General features: G+C 44.6%; 2 protein-coding genes across 2 annotated transcripts in view; one reads left to right on the forward strand and one right to left on the reverse strand.

Annotated features, from left to right (window-relative positions):
* SPG11 (SPG11 vesicle trafficking associated, spatacsin) overlaps positions 1–26,530 on the forward strand; it is a 106,427-nt gene that overhangs the window by 74,438 nt on the left and 5,459 nt on the right. The window contains exons 31-40 of the mRNA XM_081112393.1: positions 7,373–7,512; positions 8,376–8,574; positions 8,965–9,102; positions 13,843–13,976; positions 14,547–14,654; positions 16,128–16,296; positions 16,741–16,829; positions 17,017–17,172; positions 17,822–17,973; positions 18,364–18,539. Of these exons, the coding sequence (XP_080968519.1) occupies positions 7,373–7,512; positions 8,376–8,574; positions 8,965–9,102; positions 13,843–13,976; positions 14,547–14,654; positions 16,128–16,296; positions 16,741–16,829; positions 17,017–17,172; positions 17,822–17,973; positions 18,364–18,539 (1,461 nt within the window). The remainder of the gene's footprint in view (positions 1–7,372; positions 7,513–8,375; positions 8,575–8,964; positions 9,103–13,842; positions 13,977–14,546; positions 14,655–16,127; positions 16,297–16,740; positions 16,830–17,016; positions 17,173–17,821; positions 17,974–18,363; positions 18,540–26,530) is intronic.
* The window catches only part of EIF3J (eukaryotic translation initiation factor 3 subunit J), a 28,678-nt gene continuing 21,003 nt past the window's right edge, over positions 18,856–26,530 (reverse strand). The window contains exons 6-8 of the mRNA XM_081112404.1: positions 25,100–25,261; positions 21,012–21,085; positions 18,856–20,654 (exon numbers count right to left, since the gene is read on the reverse strand). Of these exons, the coding sequence (XP_080968530.1) occupies positions 20,523–20,654; positions 21,012–21,085; positions 25,100–25,261 (368 nt within the window). The 3' untranslated portion in view covers positions 18,856–20,522. The remainder of the gene's footprint in view (positions 20,655–21,011; positions 21,086–25,099; positions 25,262–26,530) is intronic.

The following is a 26,530-nucleotide window of genomic DNA, read 5'->3' on the forward strand; positions in this document are numbered from 1 at the left end:
AGATTCTCTCTTTATCTTTTGCTCTTGGCATTTTAATGATGATGTGTCTTGGTGTGGTCCTCTTTGGATTCCTTTTGTTTGGGGTTCTCCGCGCTTCTTGGACCTGTAAGTCCATTTCTTTCACCAGGTGGGGGAAGTTTTCTGTCATTATTTCTTCAAATAGGTTTTCAATATCTTGCTCTCTCTCTTCTTCTGGCACCCCTATAATTCTGATGTTGGTACGCTTGAAGCTGTCCCAGAGGCTCCTTACGCTATCCTCGCATTTTTGGATTCTTTTTTCTTTTTTCTTTTTTTTTTTCTTTTTTTTTTTTAAATATATTTTATTGATTTTTTACAGAGAGGAAGGGAGAGAGATAGAGAGCTAGAAACATCGATGAGAGAGAAACATCGATCAGCTGCCTCCTGCACATCTCCCACTGGGGATGTGTCCGCAACCCAGGTACATGCCCTTGACCGGAATCGAACCTGGGACCCTTCAGTCCACAGGCCGACGCTCCATCCACTTGAGCCAAACCGGTTTCGGCTTGGATTCTTTTTTCATTTTGCTTTTCCGGTTGGGTGTTTTTTGCTTCCTCGCATTTCAAATCATTGACCTGATTCTTGCGCTCCTCTGGTCTGCTGTCGGGAGTCTGTATAATATTCATTATTTCAGTCAGTGTATGCTTAATTTCTAGGTGGTTCCCCAATATAAGATCGAGGGTCTCATTAGTTTTCTTGTAGATCTCATTAAGTTTATCGGCGGCTTCTAAACAGTTCTTGAGAGACCTTAAAAGTGTGGTTCTGAACTCTATATCTTCCATTGACAATTTTGTCCTGTTTCTTTTTCTCCGCATTTTGTTATGCTTGCTTGGTGCACCCCCTAGTGGTCTTTGTTCGCAGTCTTATAAACCTTGATTGTTGTAGCTAATACCAGGGAGGGTTTGACCTCCAGGCCAAGTGGCTATGAGAATCAGCTGTGTCAGCAGTGAGAGAACTTCTGTCCTCTAGGGAGGTGCTAATCTAGCCTTTGCCTGAGGCTATCCGGCAAATGCCTCTGTGCAGGGTTTGGGCTGGGCGGGTCGCACAGGATCAACAGGGTGGGCCGGAGAGAGCAGTTATGGCGGCTCTCAGTCCTGTCCCCAGGGGCTCTGCCTCTCTGAGTCCCAGCAACGGCTGCAAACCTCGGAGAGAAAGCTGCACTCGCTCTGACCGAAGCCAGACAGTCCCGCTTCTCCCGTTTGAGTCTGGGTCCCTAAAGACTCGCCTGTATCTGGAGCTCAGAGTCTGCGACTCCCTCCTGATTGAAAACGCCAACCGCGCCCTCCGCCGCCAGCCCGCTCCGCGAGCGCACTCCGCACCTCAGAATTTGACTTCAGCACTGCGCCTCCTCTGAGTGTCCGTATGCGTTTCTCTTTCCTCCTAGTTGTAGGACCTCCACTCAGCCAGCGTTCCTGTGGTTCTGGGTGATGTCTCTTCCGTTTTCTGGTTTCACTTTTGAAGTAGTTGTTCAAAGCAGCAAACTCCGGCATTAACCTATGCCGCCATCTTGGTTCTCCCCCTAATAAGGATCTGGTTGTAGGTTCTTGCTGTTCATCATTTTGAATATTTCTTGCCACTTCCTTCTGGCCTGCATAGTTTCTGTTGAGAAATTAACTGACAAGGGCGCTCTCTTTCTCTTGCTGCTTTTAGGATTCTGTCTTTGTCTTTAGCCCTTGGCATTTTAATTTGATGTGTCTTGGTGTGGTCCTCTTTGGGTTGCTCTTGTTTGGGACTCTTGTTTGAGTTTCCTGGACTTGTAAGTCTATTTTTTTCACCAGGTAGGGGAAGTTTTCTGTCATTATTTCTTCAAATAAATTTTTAATATCTTGCTCTCCCTCTTCTTCTGGCACCCCTATAATGCGAATGTTGATATGCTTGAAGTTGTCCCAGAGACTCCTTACACTCTCTTCATATTTTTGGATTCTTTTTTTTTTCCTTTTCTGATTGGGTGTTTTTTGCTTCCTCATATTTCAAATTGTTGATTTGAATCCTCTACTCTACTGTTGAATCCCTGTAAATTATTCTTTGTTTCAGTTAGTGTATGCTTCATTTCTGAATGGTCCTTTTCCATGTCTTTGGAATTCTCACTAAGATCCTTATAAGTCTCACTAAGTTCCTTGAAGACCCTTGAGTAACCTTATAACTATGGTTTTGAACTCTGTATCCAGTAGTTTGCTTTCTTCCATTATTTTCATTTGTTTTATGTTTCTTTGTCTCTGCATTTTGGCTGCTTCCCTGTGTGTGTTTGGGTAGAGCTGCTATGTCTCCTGGAATTGGTAGAGTGGCCTTATGTAGTAGGTGTCCTATACGGCCGTGTCTCAGTCTCTCCAGGCACCTGAGCTGGGCCCTCTAGGTGCACCTCTGTGGGCTGTGTGCAGTCTTGTAGTTGAGCTTTGATTGCTGTTGGCATCACTGGGGGGAATTGACTTCCAGGCCAATTGGCTGTGAGGACCAGCTATGGCTACAGTGGGAGAGCTACTGTGCAGGAAACACCCTTATGGAGCAGGACTTGCTTCAGTAGGGCTTTGGTACTCACTGAGTCTGCCCCTTGATTGTGTCGCTTGTGAATATATAGAGCTGTAATCTGGTATGTCTGAAGCTGTCCACTGGGTGCACTGGCTTGAGGGCCTTCAGGAAGGTGCAAAATTAGCCACTTCTGAGGGCCACCCAGCAGGAGCTACAGAGAGATCTGCAGATGGCTGCTGTTTGTATTGGGCTAAGAAGTGCCCAGGTGAGGCCCAGCTGTGAAGCAAGGTAGGCTGGTACTAGTGCCAGGTCTTGGGCCTTTTACTGATAGATTTGGGGCACCCTGACACCAGCTGAAGCTTGTTTGAGAGATTTTAGCAGTCTGAAGTCTGAGCCAGGACAGGCCATTCATATGGAAAAGCTGCTGCAAACAGCTTGGGTGGGGTTGCAAATTAGATGGGGCGGGGTCTCAGAGAATCACCACAGTGGAGCAAACAGCGTTCTCCAGGTTGATGGCGACTCAGATATGGTTGCCAGTCAGCCCTGGGACAGGGGAGGTCTCGGCATAGGACCAATGACCCCTGTGAGCACCTCCATCTGGTAGAAGGCCGCCCCCAAGTTCCTGCCCTGATGCCGGACAACCCAGTTCCTCCTAGTATGTGTCTGGGTTCCCCGGTGACTCAGGGCACTGGATCTCAGAGGAAGTGAATCCAAGTAAGTTTGTGCCTGGCCCTTTAAGAGGAACACCTGGGTCTCCAGCAGCCTCTGTGTCCTGCAGCCACAATCCTCACTGGTTTTTACAGCCCAAAGTTATGGGGATTTCTCTTCCTAGTTCTGGGACCCTGGGCTGGGGGTCTGGTGTGGGTCTGGGACCCCTTGCTCTTCATGGTGGTGTCAGCAGGGACAATCTGCCTCTGATTAAACAGATGGCCCATGTGGGTGCCAAAGCAGCCTATTCCACCTCTCCACCCTTCCTACCAGTCTAGTTGTAGGGCTGCTTCTTCTTCTTTTTTTTTTTTCTTAAGAAATCTCTCTCTCTTCTTTTTTTAAAAATATATTTTATTGATTTTTTTACAGAGAGAAAGGGAGAGGGATTGAGAGTTAGAAACATCAATGAGAGAGAAACATCGATCAGCTGCCTCCTACACACCCCCTACTGGGGATGTGCCCGAAACCAAGGTACATGCCCTTGACTGGAATCGAACCTGGGACCCTTCATTCTGCAGGCCGACGCTCCATCCACTGAGCCACACCGGTTAGGGCAGGACTTTTTTTTTTTTCCTCTAGTAGTAGGACTTCCATTCAGCCAGCTTTCAGGCAGTTCTGGATGGTCTGTATTTTAGCTGTAATTTTGATGTGGTTGTAGGAGGCAGCGAGTACCGGCATTTACCTATACTGCCATCTTTTGTACGACTTCCTTTGGACCTCCATGGTATCTGATGAATAATGTGCAGTGATTTGAATTATTTTTTTCCCATATAAATAATGCATTTTTCTCTGGTTGCTTTCAAGATGTTTTTCTGTCTTTGGTATTCAGCAGTTAGATTATAATGTGGCTGGGCATGTATTTCTTAGTATTTATCTGATTTGGGGTTCACTAAGCTTCTTGAACATGTAGTTTTGTGTGTTCCACCAAATTTAGGTTGTTTTCAGACATTATCTTTTCAAATACTTTTTTCAGCACCATACTCTTACTCCAGTCCTTTTGGGACATGAATCTTAGAACTTTTATTAGTGTCTCACAAGTCCCTGAGGCTTTGTTCAGTTTTTCTGTTTTTTTTTTCTCTCTATTGCTCAGATTGGATAATTTCTGTTTCATCTGTCTTCAGTTTCACTGACTGTTTTCTCTAGCATTTAAAAAAATGTTTTTATTGATTTTAGACAGGAGAGGGATAGAAACATCAATGATGAGAGAGAATCATCTGTCGGCTGCCTCCCACACTACTAGGGATCGAACCATGACCTGGTTCATGGGTTGACACCCAACCACTGAGCAACACCAGCCAGCCAGACTTCTCTGGCATTTTTATTCTGCTATTAAGTGTTTTAATTTCTGTGATTTTTAAATTTCAGTTATTGTTCAGTGTTAAATTTCCATTTTATTCTTTACACCTATTTATTTGCTAAGAATTTGATTTTCTGTTTATCATAAGAGCAGTCATAATTGCTTGTTGGAACATTTGTATAGTGGCTACTTTAATCTTTTTATTTTTGAATTGATTTCAGATTGGAAGAGAAAGAGAGAGAGAGAGAGAGAGAGAGAGAGAGAGAGAGAGAGAGAGAGATACATCAGTGATGAAAGAGAATCATCCATCGACTGCCTCCTGCATACACCACACTGGTGATCAAGCCCACAACCCAGGCATGTGCCCTGACTGGGAATCGAACCATGACCTCCTGATTCTTAGGTTGATGCTCAACCAGTGAGCCACACCAGCCAGGCTAGTTGCTTTAATCTTAATCAGACAATTTCAACATTTGTGTCATTTTAGTACTCTGTCATCTGTTGTCTTTTCTCACATGAGTTGAAATTTTCCTGTATATTTGTATGTTGAGTAATTTTGTGTTGCATTTAAACATTTTGAATAGTATGATATGAGATTCTGAGTCTTAATTTAAATCCTATGAAGAATTTTGATATTTTTTTAGCAGGCATTTGACCTGGTTAGGTTTAGGCTACAGGTTCCGACCCACTTTCTGTGGGCCAACCCAGTGCACTTTTCAAAGTCTTTGTGATACTATTCCGATCCATCCATGTGTGTACGATCCTCAGGTCAGTCTATGACCTAGTCCTAGGCAGTGGTTTATCTGTTAATTCAGTTTTATAAACACCTTCATGTTGCTTTCCTGAATCTCTCTCCCGAGTGCTTTCTGTTTTTCTGAGGCTTCCCTTTTCAGTCCTCTGGCCAAAAGCTGGAGGTTTAGTTACCCCATTCTGTCATGCACTTCCCTGAATTTGACTGCATCCAGCGCCACCTTACGGGGGGCCAATGGAAAAAGGAACAGGATCACTCCACCCTCTTGAGACCAGAGCTCCTCTGATCCTCAAAGAAGGTTCCTTTCTAAGTTTTGGTTCTTGCCACCTGCTGCATCAGCCTCTGTCACCAAGGCCAAAGGGTTGCTTAGGAGCTGAGATGAGAGAGAATGAGCATTAGGAGTTCCTTGAGCCCATACTAGAGGGCTTTTCCTGGGGAGCACACTCTCTCCGTGAGCCTTAGTGCTCAGTTCTGGGTTTTAGGTGGCACTGCCTTCAGGCTGGCGGTTACTAGAGGGGAAGAAAGTGGTCATTCTGGTTATCTGCATTCCACCGCCTACTATTTCCATTTCAGAGTCCTTGTATGGTGCTACATGCAGTGTCCAGGTTTTATGTTGAGTTCAGTGGGAGAGAAGAGTGGAGTGATCTCCTTACCTAGAACTGGAACCCCCGAAGAAGGATTTTAAATAGGGGAATAACATGGTCTGAGTTGCTTTTTACTTTGGTCTTTAAAGTGTATTTTTTAAAAATATACTTTTATTGATTTCAGAGAGGAAGTGAGAGGGAGAGAGAGCTAGAACCATCAATGATGACAGAGAATCATTGATTGGCTACCTCTTGCACGCCCCCTTCTGAGGATCGAGCCCACAACCTGGGCATGTGCCCTTGACTAGAATCGAACCTGGGACCTTTCAGTCTGCAGGCTGACTCTCTGTCTACAGAGCCAGAGTAGCTAGGGCTAAAGTGTATTTTTTAATGGATAATATCTTAAATGCAAAAGTATTACATGTTTAGTGTAGCAAATAACACAATACATAAATGCATAAAGTGAAATCATTTACCCGTTCAACACCACCCTACCAAATTCCCTAAAATAAGTATTTACTTGCTTGGCATGCATTGTATTCTACTTGTGGGCTTGTGTGTGCCAGTGCGCATGCACACACACACACACACACAATTTCTTTCTTACAAAAATAAAATTACATTGTTCTACATTTTTTTTTCAGTACACAGATTGATTGATCTCATTCTTTTTTTCTTTTCTTTTTCATGGCATCCTTGCGCAGGGGCCATGCTAATCTTCTCTGTATTGTTCCAGTTTTAGTATATGTGCTGCCAAAGTGAGGACGGCCTCATTCTTTTTAATGGCCACAGAGTATTCTATGCGGATAGACTACTATTTAACAATGCTCTATTGATACAGATTTAAATTTTCAATTTTGTTTTTGCGATTAGAAATAGTGTTACATAAATAATCTACTTTTTTTACCTAATAGAAACACTTGATCAAATTAAGAAAGCTTTCTTCTATTTCAGACTAAGAGCATTTATTTGTTGTTTGTTTTTAATCAGGAGTGGATTTTAATTTTACTATTCCCTTAAGGTATCTATCCAGATGATCCTTTTTTTGTATGATTTGCATTTTAAGAAAGACCCTGATGAGTATGTGGAAGATTGACCTGGAGACAAGGGGAGGCTGGCAGCAGGGACCAGTGACAGCCTCTTAGATGCCGGGTGCTGAAGGCTGGAACTAAGGTGGTGATGGAGAGGCGTTTTGGAGATACAGTCAGCTAGACCTGTTGACTTATTTGATAAGGGAAATTAGGAGGAGAGGGTGTGGAGGAGAGTCTATCAGTCAATTTTGGTGATCATCTCTAGAGTGCTCGTTAGGTGGCTTTGAGTCTTTTGTACCCTATGAGGCCTGTGAGGTATTTCAGCCTGGGATTTCCTGAAGAAGAAGGCAATGAAGGAAGTTCAAGTGGACCCAGACCCAGGGGGACTGATGGGGGTGCAGTGCAGTAAGTTGTGGGCAGAGAGGCAGAGCCATAGTGGGCTGAGGAGAGGCCTTAACTTACCAGCTTCGTCACCACCACCCCCTACCCACCACCTTCAATCTGTATTTGCTTCTAGCTTCAAGTTTGGAGAGTCAGTCATTTGTGATGCTGCCCCCCAGTGATGAAATGGTGACTAATCTGGAAACTCTGACACACAAATGCCTCCATGGGAAGAACTACTGCCGACGGGTCCTCTGTCTGTATGAACTTTCCAAGGTAGTGCCAAAGGGGGGGGGGGGGGCCTCCAAAGGAACCTCCCTCTGAGAGGGAGGGAAGCGTGAAGCTCGAGGGAGATTTTGCACATTGCCAAGTCAGCCCATTAGATGATGATCGTGACCTGGGAGTAGAGCTCTTGTCAGGATACAAATCATTTCTTGGAAATAATGGGGAGGATGCCTACCCAAGTGCCATGGTGACTTGAGTGCTGGCTGCAGCTTAGCCAACCAGAAATTAGAGCCAGACATTTCACTTCTTTAAACCCTAGTTCTTGATCTATAAATGATTTGACCACGAGAGTCCCTTCCAATCTTAGGTCTTGCTTCAGGAGCTTTCCTTGTCAGGGGGAGCCCAAAATAAGTTTAGAATAAAATAAAATGGAGTATGATGACCCTAAAGACAGGAGCAGTACAGCCAGGAACTGTTTGTGGCTTTGTGCTGACTGAAGGAGAAAAACAGTAGATGCTAAGTGCAGAGGGAAGAGCACGGGAGACACAGAGTGGAGCAGTAATGCCACTTGCCTTGGGTAAGGTTCAGAGGCTTCCTTGGAAATGGAGGGTTATGCAGCTTGTGGGAACACCACGGAAAGGGCTCTTACCTTTTATTCAACTTTCTCACATTGTATAACATTTGAAAAACTCAGTGTTCAATACAAGATAAGTCACCTGATGCTTTTTGAAGACAAGACTCTCTTCCTTGGATCCAGCTCCTTGGTGAAGTGGTGGAAAGAACTGGAATACAGTGCTTGCTTCTTTTAAGGTTCCTGCTCATGGCAAGCAATGCAGCCTGTCCACATCAGAATTCAGAAGCGGCTAGCTTTTACCTGGCTCCTAGCAGTAGCTTTGACTGACTTGTCTTTTCAGGAGTTGGGCTGTTCCTACACAGATGTTGCTGCTCAGGATGGTGAGGCCATACTCCGAGCAATCTTGGCCTCTCCGCAGTCTGACCGATGCAAGCGAGCCCAAGCCTTCATCAGCACTCAGGGCCTGGAGCCAGAAAGGGTGGCTGACCTTGTGGCCGAAGAGGTGACCCGGGAGCTACTGTCCCCATCAGAGGGAGCAGGTACCCTCCCTTCAGCTTCCTCAGCCTTTCAGACAACTTTCACAAGTATCTAGTGTTAAGGATTTGGATGTTATGCTCATATGTCCTGCATGTTGCCCTCTCAAGTTGCCAGGTTGCACTCATAAGAGGAAAATACATTGCGTTTATTTTGTTGTAATCGCTTTTTGTTCATTCATTGTTTTACAATTATGCTTTGAGTAGCTGTGCCTTCCTCTGAGCTAATGAACTCCTGCTGTTGTGTCAGCTGACCATTAGGCCAAGAGAAGAGCTGCACTGGGAACTCCTTCAGCATTACTTCCTGGTGCCCAGGCCAGCGCAGCATGGGGCTCTTATCTTTCTCTCAACTGTCTCCAGGTAAACCAGTGCCTTTCCCCATGTCTTTCTGTACAGGACAGAAGCAGATGGTCACCCCAGCAGAAGAAAGCCAGGCATTTCTTCAGCTAACCACTTTGTGTCAAGACCGCACCTTGGTAGGCATGAAGTTGTTGGAAAAGATTTCCTCCGTTCCCCATGGGGAATTGTCCTGCAGTAAGTTCTTGGCCATTTTCTCATGTTTTGGGCCCAAGCAGGTCTTCAAGAAGTCTTTTAGAGCTAGTCTTTCCAAAACTAAATTTGGATCCCTCCTGCTCTCACCCCTACTCCTCCAGAATAGTTTATAAGTTCTTGGCAGAAAGCCATAAGTTCATTAAAGAAAGTTTAGAGGATATGTATGGAAAAGCAGCCCCAAATTTAAAATCACACAAAAAGGTAAACCTTTAACATTTGGCATATTTATCTTATTTCACTCTTAAATTACCTTATAAAGTGGATATTATTGTCCCCACTTTAGGAGACTGAAGCTTAGAAAAGTTGATTAACTATTAAATGGCAGAACTGGTATTTGAACCCAGTCTGTGATTTAAAAGCTCACTCACTTTCCACAATGTCTAGTTCATTTCAGGCATTCAGAAATATGTGTCCCTCTGATCTTTTTCTATGCAAAATAATAGGCTTTTATTTTTCAAAAATGACAGCTTTGCATATTGTTTATAATTTATGAATATGCTGACATTAACATCTTTCCATTGAATATTCTCCTATATCATTTTTTAAAACATTGATTTTTTAAAATTTATTTCTTGTTGTGAATCCCCGAGGATATCCTATATCATATTTAATGGTTACACAGTATTTCTCTTATATGTAATTAAAAATTGTAGACCCTGCCCCAGGTGTGCTCAGTGATTGAAGATCAACCTACGAACCAGGAGGTCACGGTTCAATTTCTGGTCAGGGCACGTGCCTGGGTTGCGGGCTTGATCCCAAGTAGGGGTGTGCAGGAGGCAGCCAATCAACATTTGTCTCTCATCGATGTTTCTCTTTCCCTCTCCCTTCCTCTCTCTAAAATCAATTTTTTAAAAAATTGTAGACCCTATTGTGGGACTTTATATTATTTACAATTTTCTGCTGTCTTTTTTTTTTTTTTTTTTTTTTTTTTTTTTTTTTTAGGATGTGCAGAGGCACAGAACGGGCTGACACCAGGGTGCGCTTTTTTTTTTTAATTAAATGTTTATTGTTCAGATTATTACAGTTGTTCCTCTTTTTTCCCCCCGGTTCCCACCCCACCCTCTGCCCTTACCCCCCAGCCCCACTGTCCTCATCCATAGGTGTATGATTTTTGTCCAGTCCCTTCCCGTACCCCCCATACCACTTCCCCCTGAGAATTGTCAGTCCACTCCCTTTCTATGCCCCTGATTCTATTATATTCACCAGTTTATTCTGTTCATCAAATTATTTATTCACTTGATTTTTAGATTCACTTGTTGATAGATATGTATATGTTGTCACTTTGTTGTTCATAATTTTTTTTCTTTACCTTATTCTTCTTTTTTTTTTTTTAATATATTTTATTGATTTTTTACAGAGAGGAAGGGAGAGGGATAGAGAGTTAGAAACATCGATGAGAGAGAAACTACCTTATTCTTCTTTTTCCTCTTCTTAAAGGATACCTTTCAGCATTTCATATAATTCTGGTTTGGTGGTGATGAACTCCTTTAGCTTTTTCTTATCTGTGAAGCTCTTTATCTGACCTTCAATTCTGAATGATAGCTTTGCTGGATAAAGAAATCTTGGTTGTAGGTTCTTGGTATTCATCACTTTGAATATTTCTTGCCACTCCCTTCTGGCCTGCATAGTTTCTGTTGAGAAATCAGCTGACAGTCGTATGGGTACTCCCTTGTAGGTAACTGATTCTCTTTCTCTTGCTGCTTTTAGGATTCTCTCTTTGTCTTTTGCTCTTGGCATTTTAATGATGATGTGTCTTGGTGTGGTCCTCTTTGGATTCCTTTTGTTCGGGGTTCTCTGTGCTTCCTGGACTTGTAAGTCTATTTCTTTCACCAGGTAGGGGAAGTTTTCTGTCATTATTTCTTCAAATAGGTTTTCAATATCTTGCTCTCTCTCTTCTTCTGGCACCCCTATAATTCGGATGTTGGTATGCTTGAAGTTGTCCCAAAGGCTCCTTACACTATCTTCATATATTTGGATTCTTTTTTCTTTTTGTTTTTCCGGTTGGGCGTTTTTTGCTTCTTCGTATTTCAAATCTTTGACTTGATTCTTGGGATCCTCTAGTCTGCTGTTGGGTCTCTGTATAATATTTTTTATTTCAGTCAGTGTATGCTTAATTTCTAGTTGGTCCTTGTTCATATCCTCGAGGGTCTCACTAAATTTATCGGCGGTTTCTAGAAAATTCTTGAAAAACCTTATAACCGTGGTCTTGAACTCTATATCCAGTAGTTTGCTTTCCTCCATTTCTGTCATTTGTGACCTGTTTCTTAGTCTCCGCATTTTTTATGCTTCCCTGTGTGGGTAGAGTGGTTTTGTGTACTAGGTGTCCTCTAGGGCCCAGTGGCTCAGCCTCCCCTATTACCTGAGGTGGACACTCTTGGTGCACCCCTTTGTGGACTTTGTGCACAGTCTTGTTGTAGTTAAGCCTTGATTGTTGTAGGTATCACTGGGAGGAATTGACCTCCAGGCCAATTGGCTGAGAATCAGCTGTGGTTATGGTGGGAGAACTTCTGTGCTGGAGACACCCTTCTGGGGCAAGACTTGCTTCAGTGGGGTTTTGGTGCTCACTGAGTCTGCCCCCTGAGTGTGTCCCTTATGGATCTGAGGAGCTGTAATCTGGATGGTCCCACTCTGACCACTGGGTACACTGACTCTTGGATCCCTAAGGAGGTGCTAATTTAGCCTCTTTCTGAGGCTACCCAGCAGGAGCTACAGAGAGATCTGCAGATTCCTCTTCTTTGTTTGGAGTTTGGAGGTGCCCAGATGAGGCCCAGCTGTGAAGCAATGTAAGCTGCTGTGGGGCCTTGGGCCTTCTTTTGGATGTTCTGGGTCTCTCTGACCCAGCTGCAGTTAGTTAGGTAATTTTAGATTGCAAAAGGCCAGGCCTTTCATACACAAAAGTCTCTGTGCACAGCTTGGGTGGGGCGGAGTCTCAGGGAATCAACAGGGTGGCGCAAACAGCTATGGCTGATCCTCAGCCCTGCCCTAAGAGGCCCCGGGTCTCACTGTTCCACAGTAATCGCTGCAAGCACCTCTGAGAGAAAGCCGCTCTCAAGTTTTGCCCGATGCCGGACAGTCCAGTTTCTCCCCGTATGAATCTGGGTCCCCAGAGACTCGCCCGGAACTGGCATTCAGAGTCGTTGGGAGCTTGTGTCTCCCTCCGATTGAAAAAGACAGCCGTGTCCTCAGCCGCCAGCCCTTTCTGCGTGTGCCTCCGTACCTCTGCACTTTACTTCCACACTGCACCTCCTCTGAGTCTCAGTGTGCTTTTCTCTTTCCTTCTAGTTGTAGAATTTCCACTCGGCCAGCCTTCCTGTGGTTCTGGATGATGTCCGTTTTGTCTTTTAGTTGTACTTTTGAAGTGGCTGTGAGAGGCAGTAATTTCCGGTGTTTACCTATGCCGCCATCTTGGTTTCCTCCTCTGCTGTCTTAATATACTGGCAAACATCCTTATAGGCAAATCTATGTGCACACCCATGATTATTTCCCTAAGATGAACTATGATTCAAAAGTATGCTGTCATTAACATCTTTCCATGATGTTTTTAAAGCTTATATATATATTATCAACTTTTACTCCAGAAAAAAAAGTTCACTTCTTCCATTTAAGCAGAGGTGAAAGTAGTATTTCCTGGAACCCATTCCACTTTGCAAATTTGATAGACCCAAAAAGGGCATTTTAATGATCTTTAGTGAACAAATAAGTTTTTAAAGGTTGAACAGTTTTACTTTAAAAATAACTTTCTATATCTCTTCTCAGTCCAGTCCATAGTATGTACAGAGTACCAGCTGTGTGCTAAGTACTCTAAAAACCAGGGATGTGGTGAACATAAAGCAGCAGTCCCTGGAGCCCAGACTAGGGGTGTGACACAGTAAGAGCCAGACTGATGAGGGTCAAGAAATGTTTTTGGAGGAAATGTCCAAACCAAGGCCTGAAGGATTATTATTCAAGATTGCTCAGTAGTTAGGTTTGGGGATGGTTCCACAGGTACCAAGACCCAAAAGGCACATGTATTAAGGCTGGAAACCCTGTTGCTGTCTTCAACATTGCAAACATTTTTCCCAGTTGGCTTTTTAATTCGCTTACAGTGATTATGTGTAATAGTTTGGAATTTGTATGTAGTCAAATCTCTCGTTAATCTAGAAAGCCATCAGAAGTGCAGAATATTGCCCTGGCTAGTATGGCACAGTTGGTTGGAGTGTCACCCGTGCACCAAAGGTGGAGGGTTTGATTCCCAGTCAGAGCACATACCCAGGTTGCAGATTCGACCCCTGTTCAGCATGCATGCAGGAGGCAACCAATTGGTGTTTCCCTCTCTCTTTCTCTCAGAGGAAGTGCAGAACGTTATGTGGCTCTTGATTAGGCCCCAGGACTCTTCACTGAGATAGAGACTGCCCTCGGGTTCGGGTTCATGTTGGCATGAACTCCATCAGTTTGTCTCCAGAGTGTCTCCATCATTAGAAGTCAAGGATTCCTTGTTCTCATGTGCCTGGGCCTCAAAATGTCACTGTGCTGTTACTACATGACTGTCTTTGGGGAGAGATTGTACTGTCACCGAGAAGAATTTAGACATCCTCTGGGGGGTTGGGGGGGGAGTTGTCCCAGAGCTGGAGCTGGTGCGGCCAGGGATCTCAGAGGACTGGTGAAGAGTCTTCTCCAGGCTGTGTGTAGACAGTGGGTGGCCAGGGTTCACAATCTTATCTGACCAGTACCCTACCTAACCAGCCACAGAGCTGCTGATTCTGGCCCATCACTGCTTCACGCTGACATGCCACATGGAGGGCATCATCCGAGTTCTGCAGGCTGCTCGGCTGCTCACAGACAACCACTTGGCCCCCAACGAGGAGTATGGGCTGGTGGTAAGTAAATCCCTCATCCCCACCTTCCATCCTAGGGAAACCTTTGAGAGCAGGTAGACTAGGGGCCAGTCCAGGGCTGATTCTTACGGAACTTGTTCATCTGGATACCACTACCTACTTGGTAGCCCGCTGGGCAGCCCTCTGCTCCAGGCTCTAAGTTCGGTCAGAATTAGATTGTTCCAAAGGAGAAATCGAGAGGTTCTCTACCATGTTCCAGGGTGTCATCCCCCTTGCCAGAGGCTAAGACAGCTGTATTTTCCCCCAAAACAAGGCTCAGACCTACCTCTTACCTCTGAATTGAAGTAAGCTGACAACACAAGCCTCCTATGCTTCCCCAAATAGTCACTTTTAGAGACAATAGAGGAGAGAGCAGCAAGTGGTGTGACTAGGGTTTCTGAATCCCCCAGAAGCGGCCCTTGGTTGGGTACGAGAGGGAGCTCAGCAAGGCAGCCTGGTCATTAGCCCTTCTACCCCTGGAGCTTGGCATCTGCAAGCAACCTTGATGAGGGCAGTGGTCTGGCTCAGAGAATTCCAAATGATGCTGATGGAAGCTGCCTTCTTCCTTTTCAGGTGCGTCTCCTCACTGGCATTGGAAGGTACAATGAGATGACATACATTTTTGAATTGCTGCATAAAAAGCACTACTTCGAAGTGCTGATGAGGAAGAAGTTGGATCCGGTAGGTGTATGGTATTTTGAGCTCCAGGATGACATGTACTGACTTTCAGGAGTCTTACACTTTCTCAGAAATAACCCCAATCAGAGTAAACCCCTGGGATATGCAGGGAGCGAATTAAGGGCCTCCCTAGGATTTGTACTGTAACCAGTAGTGTAAGGCTGCAGATTTCAGACCAGATAGTGAATGTGGTAACAGGTGCTAACGAGTGAAGAAAATAAGTTTGTGCATATTCACCTCAGCTATCACCTGCCTCTGCTATCTAGTGTCTGCTCTGACAGGGGCAAAAACCTTTTCTGAGTCATGCAGAAATGGATTGACCAGCTCGGAAGGCCATGTCTGAGGGCTAATTTTACAGTGGAGTTCTCAGGGGACCATAAACGAGTGTGTTGCTGAGAGCTATTAGGAAGTGAATGCCAAGGCCTGGGCCTGGGAAGCTGTGGAGCTGTTTATAATGGTGACCAGAAAGGAGGCTTGGAAGCAAAGGCCAGATTTGCCAGGCCTTTGGACTCTGGGCGTTTGTCTGTCCTCCGCATGCTTATGTGATGCCCAGCATGTCACTCAGAGCCTGTTTTCAAGTCACTTATTTGGCTGAGTCATTGCTTCAGCCCATTTCACCTCTGAGGATTTAAAAACCACAGTACACTTTTGGCTTCTGGGAACTTGGGATAGCCAAGCAGGATTAAGAGGCAAAGAAAATTCTCCTCAGTGCGGAGTTTCAGGACAGACCAGCTAGTCATCAGGAGACGAGTCCTGAACATCTTTAGGATCTCCCAAAGGGTATTTAAATTGTTTTTGAGGCATTTTTGTTTCTACATTTAAATATTCTCTTTTAATAACTTTCTTATTACAAAAGTAATGCATATTCAAAGTTAAGACACTTGGAAAACAGAACACAGAAAAAAGCCCTGTGTCTACCATGTGGAGATAGCCATTGCTAACATTTTGGTATAGGCCCTTCCTTTGCATACATACTCACAAACATATAAACATACATACTTAATTTTTTTAATAAAGCTTTTATCATGCTGTCCAAATATGAGTCTGCCTTTCTCACTTGATAAACATATTTCCCAAGTCAACATCAGTTTAAATGGCTACAAGGTATTTTCTTAGCCCTTATTTTGAACATCTGCATTATTTTTAATTGTTTGCCATTATATATCCTTGTTACATCCATCTTAGCACTTCTGCCTGCTTATTTCTTTAGGGATGGATCTAGAAATGGAGTTGTTAGAATAACACGTGTGCATTTTTAAGGCTTCCCCTTCTGACAGGTTTTACTGTTCATACTCCCAACAGCAAAGAGGATGTACCTGTTTCCTTATATTCAGGATAGCATAAACTTTTATATTAATTTTTCTTTTCCTTTTTCTTGGGTGTTTAAGGAACTTTTAAGAACCAAGGGACTCAGCCAGGCCTGCCTGCCTTGCAGTCCCTAGTTGAGACCTTGGTGTTTCTCTTTTTTCTGGGCAGAGTGGTACCCTGAAGACAGCCCTACTTGACTACATCAAACGCTGCCGCCCTGGGGACAGTGAGAAGCACAACATGATTGCCCTGTGCTTCAGCATGTGCAGGGAAATCGGGGAGAACCATGAGGCAGCTGCCTGCATCCAGCTGAAACTGATTGAGTCTCAGCCCTGGGGTGAGTAGAGGTCACAGTAGCACCCTCAGGGATGGTTCTTAGGGCTTAAAAAGACAGTAGCTCATTGTATTGACTAAAACCCACCTCAGCTTCTAGCAGCTACTGAATGCCACCCCAGCTGGGCAGGTAAGTGATGTAAGGGGACTTGGAAGGCATTTGTCTGCCCTGTAGCCTGAGTGTCCAGGTCATCTGTCAGGAACCAATGTGTATGCTGATGCCATGTAAGCCTGCCTTGATGTTTCAGAAAGAAATGAAGAACTAGATGGGGCACTAAATTCTATTCCAGACTGTGTACTTCTGGCCCAATACCCTCTAACTGAGACATATCTGCTCCTTGTGAACACGAGCTGGGATATTTCTAGTCCAGCCGGTGATCACTCTGATGTGGTGGAGTAGCCAGCCGTGGGAGTCAGGCACACTCCCATTTCTTTTACTCCTTTGCAGAGGATAGTATCAAGAATGGGCACCAACTGAAGCAGCTGCTACTGAAGGCCCTGACTCTCATGCTGGATGCCGCCGAGAGTTATGCGAAGGTAACCATGGAGTCTTAGTTTAGGCTGGTTTGCAGCTTGGTACCTTTGGGAATTTTGTCCCTGGGCTCTCCCAAGAGAGTCATGGGGCAATTGGCAGCAGAAGGGGGAGGAGGGCTCAGTTGCTGGAGGCTTCATTGGGAGATGATGGCTAAAGTTCACTTTTGCATCCCTCCACCCTGTCCCTCAGGATTCCTGTGTGCGACAGGCCCTGCACTGTCACAGGCTCACCAAGTTGCTGACACTGCAGATTCACTTTCTGAACACTGGCCAAAACACAATGCTTATCAACCTAGGTCGCCACAGGCTGATGGACTGCATCATGTCCCTACCTCGGTTCTACCAGGTAAGCACGGAAGAAAAATCTAGCCAGCACTGCCAGCATCCTCTCTCCTGCTATCCGTCTAATGGGGCTAAGATTGACTTGTCTAGTCTCAGGGTTAGTGTCAGAACCAGGACAGTTCAGCTCTCCTGACTTAGCTGTCGGACATACAAATTGCCTTTTTTTGTAGTATTTCTTGCTAGCATGTTTGGAGAATGGTGAGACACATTGTTAGACCAGCAGGGAGGCAGACACTTTCACCCCTTAGACAGTTGAGGTTCAGAAGAACATCCCTGCTAGGGGTTCAGCAAGCACCTCTTAGCTGCAGTGTTTTACAGAATGGTGCACCCGGGTTAGCACAGGGAATCAGGGCTATTGGGGGCCTGGTTTCAGTCCTGTAATGAGAGATGGTTTCAGGAAATTGGCCCTTTCACTGTTTCTTACAGAGTATAGTATGAAAAAGATTTTTCAGCAGTTTTACTAGTATTAATCCACTCAAGGAAAGACTGTGTTTTGGGGCTTTAGGGGAAGCAAAATGTCAAACTGACACCAATTCTGATAGACGGAGCCTTTTAGTATGATTGATAATGATCAGTCAATGTATATGCAGCATTAAGTTTTCAATTTTACATCAGATAGGCTCTAATGGTATTCTTCTCTCCATTCTTTTAAGGCTTCTATTGTGGCTGAGGCCTATGACTTTGTTCCTGATTGGGCTGAAATTCTATACCAACATGTGATTCTTAAAGGAAACTTTCATTACTTGGAAGAATTTAAGCAGCAAAGGTTATTAAGAACCAGTATATTTGAAGAGATTTCAAAAAAGTAAGTATTAAAATGCCTGATTTGGATAAGGCATGGGTAATAATTTTATGGCTAAGTATAACATGCCACCCCTGTGCTTGAGATGACAAAGAAATGTCAAGAATCCCCAGGAAGATCTTTTTGCAAAAAGATGAGTGAAAACACTTTGCTTATGGTGCTCTGTATTTAAAATGGGAGGACAGTTACTCAGCTAGCCTGAGGTGCCAAAAATCCTAAACATCAGAGGTCCCCTTTGGAGTATTAACTTATTCCAATTAAGGTAAGCAGTAAGGCACTCATTTTTAAGAAATAATGTCAGTCTTCCACTGTAGGTAATTGTGTCAGAGCTGATAGCCCTCACTCAAGATACACACAGTATCTTAACCTGTACATTCCTGTTTCTTTGTCTAGATATAAACAACACCAGCCTACTGATACAGCTATGAAAAACCTGAAGAAGTTACTCACATATTGTGAAGATATCTACTTGTATTACAAGCTGGCATACGAACACAAACTTTATGATGTTGTGAATATGCTTCTGAAGGACCCTCAGACAGGCTGCTGTCTAAAGGACATGCTAGCAGGTTAGATGGGTTCTCATACAGGTGCCTGTTTTCTTATACTGCAACGAGGTACCGTCAGATGTTTGTGATTACAGTAGAATAACGCATTGGGAGCTTTGTTGTCCAAGTTATAAAATCCAGAACTGATCATACCAGTCCTCTGTGGGTCAAGAATGAGAGAATTTTCACAAGGAAATTACTATTTTAAAAGTGATGTTTCTCTGTACCATTTTATATAGATACTGGTATTAAGTTCAAAACTCCCATCTTCCTCAGGATGGCTTTTACTTTAGGACATGATATAATATTGATTAAAGAATACCTGTGCCTGCAGATTCCAGTTTCAAAGGAATTTAATATTATTTACACAGTTAAGGAACAGATGATACATTTCCATTAGTTAGAAACTGATCTCTATAATAAAATAGATTTTAAATTCAGTGCATGTCATTATTAACTGCTAAGGAAATCTTAGCCCTTGTCTGCCTTAAAACAATTTTTATTGGCTGTAATTATTGCTGTGTAGTCACTGCTTTCTGTTAATTTCTCAAATTATTTGGATGGTCCTGTCTTCCACTTAGTGCTCTACAGAGTTTTGATCGAGACCCTCCCCTTTGTATGTAAGAGAAATTAAAAAAAATAATTTAATTGTTCTGTCCCTACTTTTGAGTCTGTGACAGTTTTAAAAATTTAACAAATTTGGTTAAATTGCTTAAAAATATATATGTAATAAAGATGACTCAATCTATGCTCACAGCCATACCTGAGTTATAAGCTCAGTTTACTCCAATAAATAGTTCTAGGTATCTTAGACCTTACATACAAACTGCCTTTCTACAGTAACTAAACCACCAAATAATTTTTCCCCAAATAAATAAAATGAGGAAGGCAGCCCTATACCTTTGTTGCTCTAGGGTGACCCTGTTAAGGGCCTGACAAATCATTTTTGTTTTAAAGCTATTAACTACTCATCAAGCATTTATTAAGCTTTGTTAAGTATATAGAGAACTCGAGTCCCAAGAGCTGTGCTCTATACTCTCCAAAAATATCTCTTGGGAGATAACACAAAATTTAAGTCCTCACAATAGTGATTTTATTAAATTAGTTGCTTTATAAAACATTGCAGATGTCATAATTGTTAACATAACAATTTACCAAACTAGTTAACTGGTGCAGCTTACTGAGCATGTTTTATAAAGGAAAGGAAATGCCAAAACCCTGTTTAAAGTTATTCCATTGCAGCCCAGAAGAACAAAGGAGATTTGTTCCTCAGACACTCCAATCACGCAAATAAAGCAGATAAGGTTTCCCTCCCCCATCTGAAGCAATTCATCAGTAGAACAGTCTGATAGACAGTATGCACTCAAGAGATTTCACAACTTGTAATACAATAATGGAGAGGTTTACCTTCTTCAGCTTCAAAGTGGAGGGTTTTGGTCAATTTTTAAGTATCAGACTAGTAGTTTTCAGCCGCCGTATCTTCACTCTGACAAAAGCAGTCTTCTTCACAATGTATGTTTAATATCCTCACGCTCAATTTTAAGACAAAGCAATTTTAATACTAGGTGCACATCACACGCCCTTGCTGCAAACTGCTTTTCTTGACAAGTTATGAAGTAGTTCAAGGAGGTATGGTTAAGGCTGTATTACTGAATGGTGCTGGTCAATACTACACAATTTCTTGTCATGTTGCAACCTTTGTCTCCAATTTAGTGACTGCTGCTATAGAATCAGATAGCAACAATGACAACATTATTAAGTTTGTGTGTTTTTTAAAACTATGATTTAGTAGCAACTGAGGTTCCCAATTTTAACCCCTTGGCAGCGAGATCCAAGTTCCCTCATTTGCACATTAGCACCTAAGTGTCAAGGGGTTAAGTAACCAGCACAAAAGATACTGCACTTCTGATTGTAGCATTTGGCAGAACTGAAAGGAAAGGAAGTTGTGCTACATGTTGAAGGGATTGTGGGCAACAGAAAGAAGACACCAGAGAAGATAAAATGTCACATGAAATCTTCAAAGTCTTGTACATATCCTCCATCATAACCACCATAATCTGCCAGATCGTCTTTCATGGTGGCCTTTAATCCCCCTCCAGGAACCACACCTTTCTTCTTCTTTTTGGCTTTGCTTTGCTAAAGATAAAAGAGAGTCAATTCATGAGACTTGATCTACCAAGTGTTTCTTATCTGGTATAGCAACCCTCAAAGAGACATCAAAGCCTCTAGTCACAGAAAAACTTCAGTTCTTTAAGGGAGATTCCCAGACAACCCAGGGCAATTTCTACTATTAATTCAGAAACCAAGACTGTGAACATGTTTGTTTGGAAAAAAAAAAAAAAGTAAAAGTCACTCACACTCACACTGTTCTATTCCAATTTAAATGGTATTGGTAAACTGCTTGACCTTTGAGTTTTCCAGGCTTGTTAAGAATGTTATGCCTGCACCACCATCCTAATGAAATACACATTGCCCCACACAGCTTGCTCTTACCTTTTCTTGCTTCTGTTTCTCACTACAAAGCACAGTCAGTGAATTGGTGATCTTTTTCAAGTCATCAATTTCCACTATAAAAGAAAAAGTATGCCACTAATTTTTAATCATTTTTGGGAATAAGGCAAAATATACATTCTTCCCCATGTGCTATGAAAAATCTAATTTCTCTATCATTAACTTCAGTATCTTTGAAAAGGTTGTAATTCTCCTGTTTGACATACAGCCAGGCATACAAATCAGAACTATTAAAAACTAGAGGCCCGGTGCACGAATTTGTGCAGCAGTGGGGTCCCTTGGCCTGTGGGATCGGGCCAAAACCAGCTCTGCAACATCCCCCTAGGGTTCCTGGATTGCAAGAGGGCACAGGCCCGGCCAAGGGACCCCACTGGTGCGCAATCAGGGTCAGGGAGAGATGCAGGAGGTTAGCCAGCCAAGGAGAGACCGTGGGAGGGCTCCAGGGCGTGTCCAGCCCATCTTCCTCAGTCCCGATTGGCCGGACCCCAGCAGCAAACTAACCTACCAGTTGGAGTGTCTCCTCCCTGGTGGTCAGTGTACGTCAGAGCAAGCGGTTGAGTGGCCTCAGCATATCATTAGCATATTACACTTTGACTGGTTGAACGGCTGACCGGACACTTAGCATATTAAGCTTTTATTACATAGACGAGGCCCGGTGCACAAAATTTGTGCACAGGTAGGGTCCCTAGGCCTGGCTGGCAATCAGGGCCGATCTGTGGGGCAACTAGCAGGGTGATCAGGGCCCCCCACTCACACCCACCTTGGCCAGCCTGGCCCTTCCCCCTGCCACCAGTTGCCTTCCTCTGCAGGGCAATTGGGGGGGGGCCACTGGCACCCACCTTGGCTGGGCTGGCACTGCCCATTTGCTGGCCCCACCCCCCACCTCCCTCTGCAGGCTGACTGGTAGGGCGATCGGGGGTGTGGGGGAGAGGGCCCCCAGCTTGCACCCACCTTGGCTGGCCAGGGGCCTAGGGGAAACTCCTGCGTTGAGTATCTGCCCCCTGGTGGTCAGTGTGCATCATAGCAACTGGTCGTTCTGCCATTCAGTCAATTTGCATATTAGGCTTTTATTATATAGGAGATGTGTGTGTGTGTGTGTAGCCAGTGTCCGTGACAACCAAATGACCAGTCACCATGAGATGGTCCCTCCTCCCACCCGTGAGCAGGGCAGGGCAGGACTACGGACTGGCGAACAGGCAGAATGGCTGACCTCTTGGTCCCTGCCCCTGGCCCGCAGGCTCCGATGGATCAGAGATGGTGAACGGGGGAATCAGGGTGGGTAGCGGGAGGACCAGGCTGGCTGTCAGGCCGTTGGGATCACCAGCTCATCCCCGGCTGCTCGGAGGCTCAGGCCTGTGGAAAAGCAGGCACTGGTGACTTCACCTCCATGCACATGCGCCGGGCCAGCCGCTGAGAGAACACGCTGCCCGCTCAGGCCTGGGTGGGTAGGTCGCGGGTGTGCCCTGCAGCTTCCATCAGGACCTCAAGCCCCAGCAGCAGCGGTGGCACCCGCGTGAGCGGCCCCAAGTGGGCAGCGTGTTCTATCAGCCGCCAGCCCAGCGCACGCACATGGAGGTGAAGTCGCCAGCGCCTGCTTTTCCACAGGCCTGAGCCCCTGAGCAGCCGGGGATGAGCTGGTGATCCCAACAGCCTGACCGCCCGGTAGCGGAGGTGGTGTTCGGCCTTGGGACTGCTAAACGGGCAGAAAATGGCCCTGATCACAGGAGGCTAGGCCCTAGGACCCTACCTGCATGATTTTGTGTGTGGGGCCTCTAGTATAGAATAAAATGGCAAACTCAGCAACAAAAATTTATCTTTATAATGACCTGTTATCACCAAGACACCAATGCTAACCAAAGAGAAACTAAGTATCTTTACAGCTCAGTGTTCCCTCCTATTCTCCTTTCCCCACCAAACATACAGATAACCATGCCCTTCCATAATATCCTTGATGCTCAGTGAATGAACATGGAATAATAATTATTAAACCTTCAGATGACAACTCCCCACCTCCTGGAGTCTCCATTTTCTAACACAGGAACTAGAATGAAAGTAGTAGCTATCTCAGAAATCTGTGTCCTACCAGGAGACAACATCCTTTAGTGAACAACAATATATCCTCCTATCTTTATAAAAATATTAAGCTGAAAACAGTTTTTAGCTACCAAAAAAGTAACTAGTTTTGATTAGGGAGCTCCTTCAAAAACAGGAAAAATAGTATATGCAGAAAAGACCAACTCTGGGGATATAATAACTCATCAAATAACCCCCAACTTAGTAATAATTTCTCAAAACCCAATTTAAAATCCATTATGTAAAATTCCTTTTCCTCAATCTTAAAAACAATAAATACTAGCAAAACCAGTCCCTTACTGTATTGGTGCTGCACCACCCCTGGTTGTCACTCCCACACCCAGCCTCTGAAATGCGTGACCGAGTCCTCTCGGGGCACAGCACCACACCCGTGGGCCCAGAGAATAGGTGCTAGCTCTGTTGAGCAACTTGCACCTGTTCACAGGCTTCTTCATTTATAAAAGGAATATACAATTGCTGTGATCTCAGCTCTAAAATCTTATATGCCCAGAGAGCATTTTCCCCAAAAGACACTTCCTAGCCCCTTTCAAGATATCTACACTAATAAAAGAGAAAAATGGTAATTGGCGTACGGCGCTACCGTTTTCATTGGCTAATCAGGGCTATATGCAAATTAACTGCCAACTAAGATTGGCAGTTAACTGCCAACAAGATGGCGGTTAATTTGCATATGTAGGCACAATGCAGGGAGGCGAAAGGGAAAGCAGGAAGAAGCCCCCTGCCACTGACAGTGATCGGAAACCCAGGGGGGAGCTAAGAGCTGGGGGGCAGGGCAAAGGCGGCCTTTGCCCTGCCCCCCAGCCATGACCGGAGAATCAGGCGCCTTTGCCACCCTGGCCAGTGATAGCAGGAAGTAGGGGTGGAGCCAGCGATGGGAGCTGGGCACGGTCAAAGCTGGCAGTGCCAGGAGCTAGGGGTCCCTTGCCTGGGCCTAAAGCGGAGCCCACGATCGCGGGGCCGCTGCAGCTGCGGGTCCCCGCTGCCCGGGCCGGACTCCCAGGCCAGAGGCGTTAGGCCTGGGCAGGGGCGGAGCCAGCAACCGCGGGGAGCTGGGGGAGCGGAGCCGGGGATTGGGGGGATATGATGGTCCCCTTGCCCAGGCCTGAAGCCTGGGTCAGAGGCGTCAGGCTTGGGCACGGGGTGGAGCAAGCGATCAGAGGGAGATGGGGGTCCCCTGCCCAGGCATGATTCCTGGGCCAGAGGCCTCAGGCCTGGGCGGGGGTCAGAGCCAGTGATCGGGGGGAGATGGGGGTCCCCTGTCCAAGCCTGACATCTCTGGCAGAGGCATCAGGCCTGGGCAAGGGGCCGATCAGGCAATCGGAGGGTGATGGGGGTCTACGCCTCTGGCCGAGGCATCAGGCCTGGGCAAGGGGCAGAGCCAGCAATTGGAGGGGTCTGGGGGTCCCCTGCCCAGGCCTGACGCCTGGGCCAGAGGCATCAGGCCTGGGCTGGGGGCAGAACCAGTGATGGGGGGAAATGAGGGTCCCCTGCCCAGGCCTGACGCCTCTGTCAGAGGCGTCAGGCCTGGGAAAGGGGCCGATCCTGCGATTGGAGGATGATGGGGGTCAACACCTGAGGGCTCCCAGTATGTGAGAGGGGGCAGGCTGGGCTGAGGGACACTCCCCCCCGCCCCCCCCCACACACACCCAGTGCATGAATTTCGTGCACCGGGCCCCTAGTAATTAGATAAAAGAATAAGCTAGTGCTGTATTAGCTGCTGTGGCAACAAATCTCAGATGTCTCCTTGGGAAACCACTGTAAAAACATTAAGAAGGCAGCCTCAAAAAGGAACAAAACCATTCAAACTAATTGCATGTTTGCAGAACACCATTCTCATAGTAACTACTAAAAAGTAAATACTAAGTCTGTATATTATAGCATTCCTCCTCCCAGACCTGCAAAAAGTCAACCTCCATCTTCTTGAGTGTACCCTTACTAAAATCCACGTGCAGGGGCTAGAGATTAGAATTACTTACATGAAATACACACATCTCGAACTAAGGCTTCTAAAAAACTGGCATAATATAATGACTTTTCATATTGTGTAATTTTATCTTTTAGTAGCTTTCCAAACTCTGTGAAGTCCTCTCTCGAAGATGGGTTCATAGCATCTATTCCAAAAACTGTATTAGTAACACCTGTAATAGAAAGGGAGCACTGCAAATATCAGAAAGATATTTTTAAAGTTTATAAACCAATTAGACACCTGAACAACCCTGCTACGTCATTCTAAAGCAGAAATTCTTAACCTGGGACCTTGAACAGAATTCAAGGGGCCTGTGAATTTGGATGAGAAAAAAATTATAGCTTTTATTTTTACTAACCTCTAGTTTCCTTCCATTTTGATTACCGGCAACAAATCACAGACGCAAAACCTGACTGTTACCAACAGAGATCAGATACTTTCCTTTCACATTACAGTAGTCTCAGATATCTTGAAACATTATTCACAGTCATTATTACTTTAAAATTACATTACTTATTAGACCTGCTCTAGGTCTTACTCAATACATCAAAGAACCATGTAATTATTGTATCAAAAGTTATTTTAATATTTTGATAGCTATTTCAATATTTATTTCAAAAGATTTATTTTGTAAGTAAAGTCCTGTGTGTTTTGTTTTATGCATTTAAAAACATCAGATTAAAAAGGGGCCCACGGGCTTTGGCAGACTGCCATGCCAAAGGAGTCCCTAGCACAAAAGAATGCTCTTAAGGCAGGGGTGGGCAAACTTTTTGACTCGAGGGCCACAATGGGTTCTTAAACTGGACCGGAGGGCCGGAACAAAAGTATGGATGGAGTGTTTGTGTGAACTAATATAAATTCAAAATAAACATCATTACATAAAAGGGTACGGTCTTTTTTTTTTTTTTTTTTAGTTTTATTTCAAACGGGCCGTAGTTTGCCCACGGCTGTCTTAAGGTATCTGTCCAAGAACAGCCCGGAGTGAAGTGGGGAGAGAAGGAAAAAAGCAAAGAAAACGATGGTTTCTGTCAAAGTATCCAGCTAACTAACTCTAGAAGCTAAGCAGGAGCAAACCATGTGTTAAATCCCAATAGAAAAATTAATATGTCGGTACACTTTTTTGTCCCCAGTAGTCTAAATTAGTTGTTAATAATGCCACTGATTCAGTATTTTAATATGAAAAACACAACACTGAAATCCTATTAACCAAACAATGACTGTATGTATGCATGTTTTGGCCTTTTAATCTGTAATTGGTGTCCTATATTAGGATTTATGGGTACCACATAAACCCTTCTCTTTAATAAACACATGGGCGGCTTTTACCATCCTTGAAGACACAAGAGAATGGCTGAGTGCCCTCTGTGATGAGATGAGTGCAGACAGGAGCATCTCCTGAGATTACTAGAGGCCCAGTGAAAGATAAGGTCACACTTCCCAT

Source organism: Myotis nattereri (assembly GCF_964212035.1).
Source record: "Myotis nattereri genome assembly, chromosome: 1".
Taxonomy (NCBI): Eukaryota; Metazoa; Chordata; class Mammalia; order Chiroptera; family Vespertilionidae; genus Myotis; species Myotis nattereri.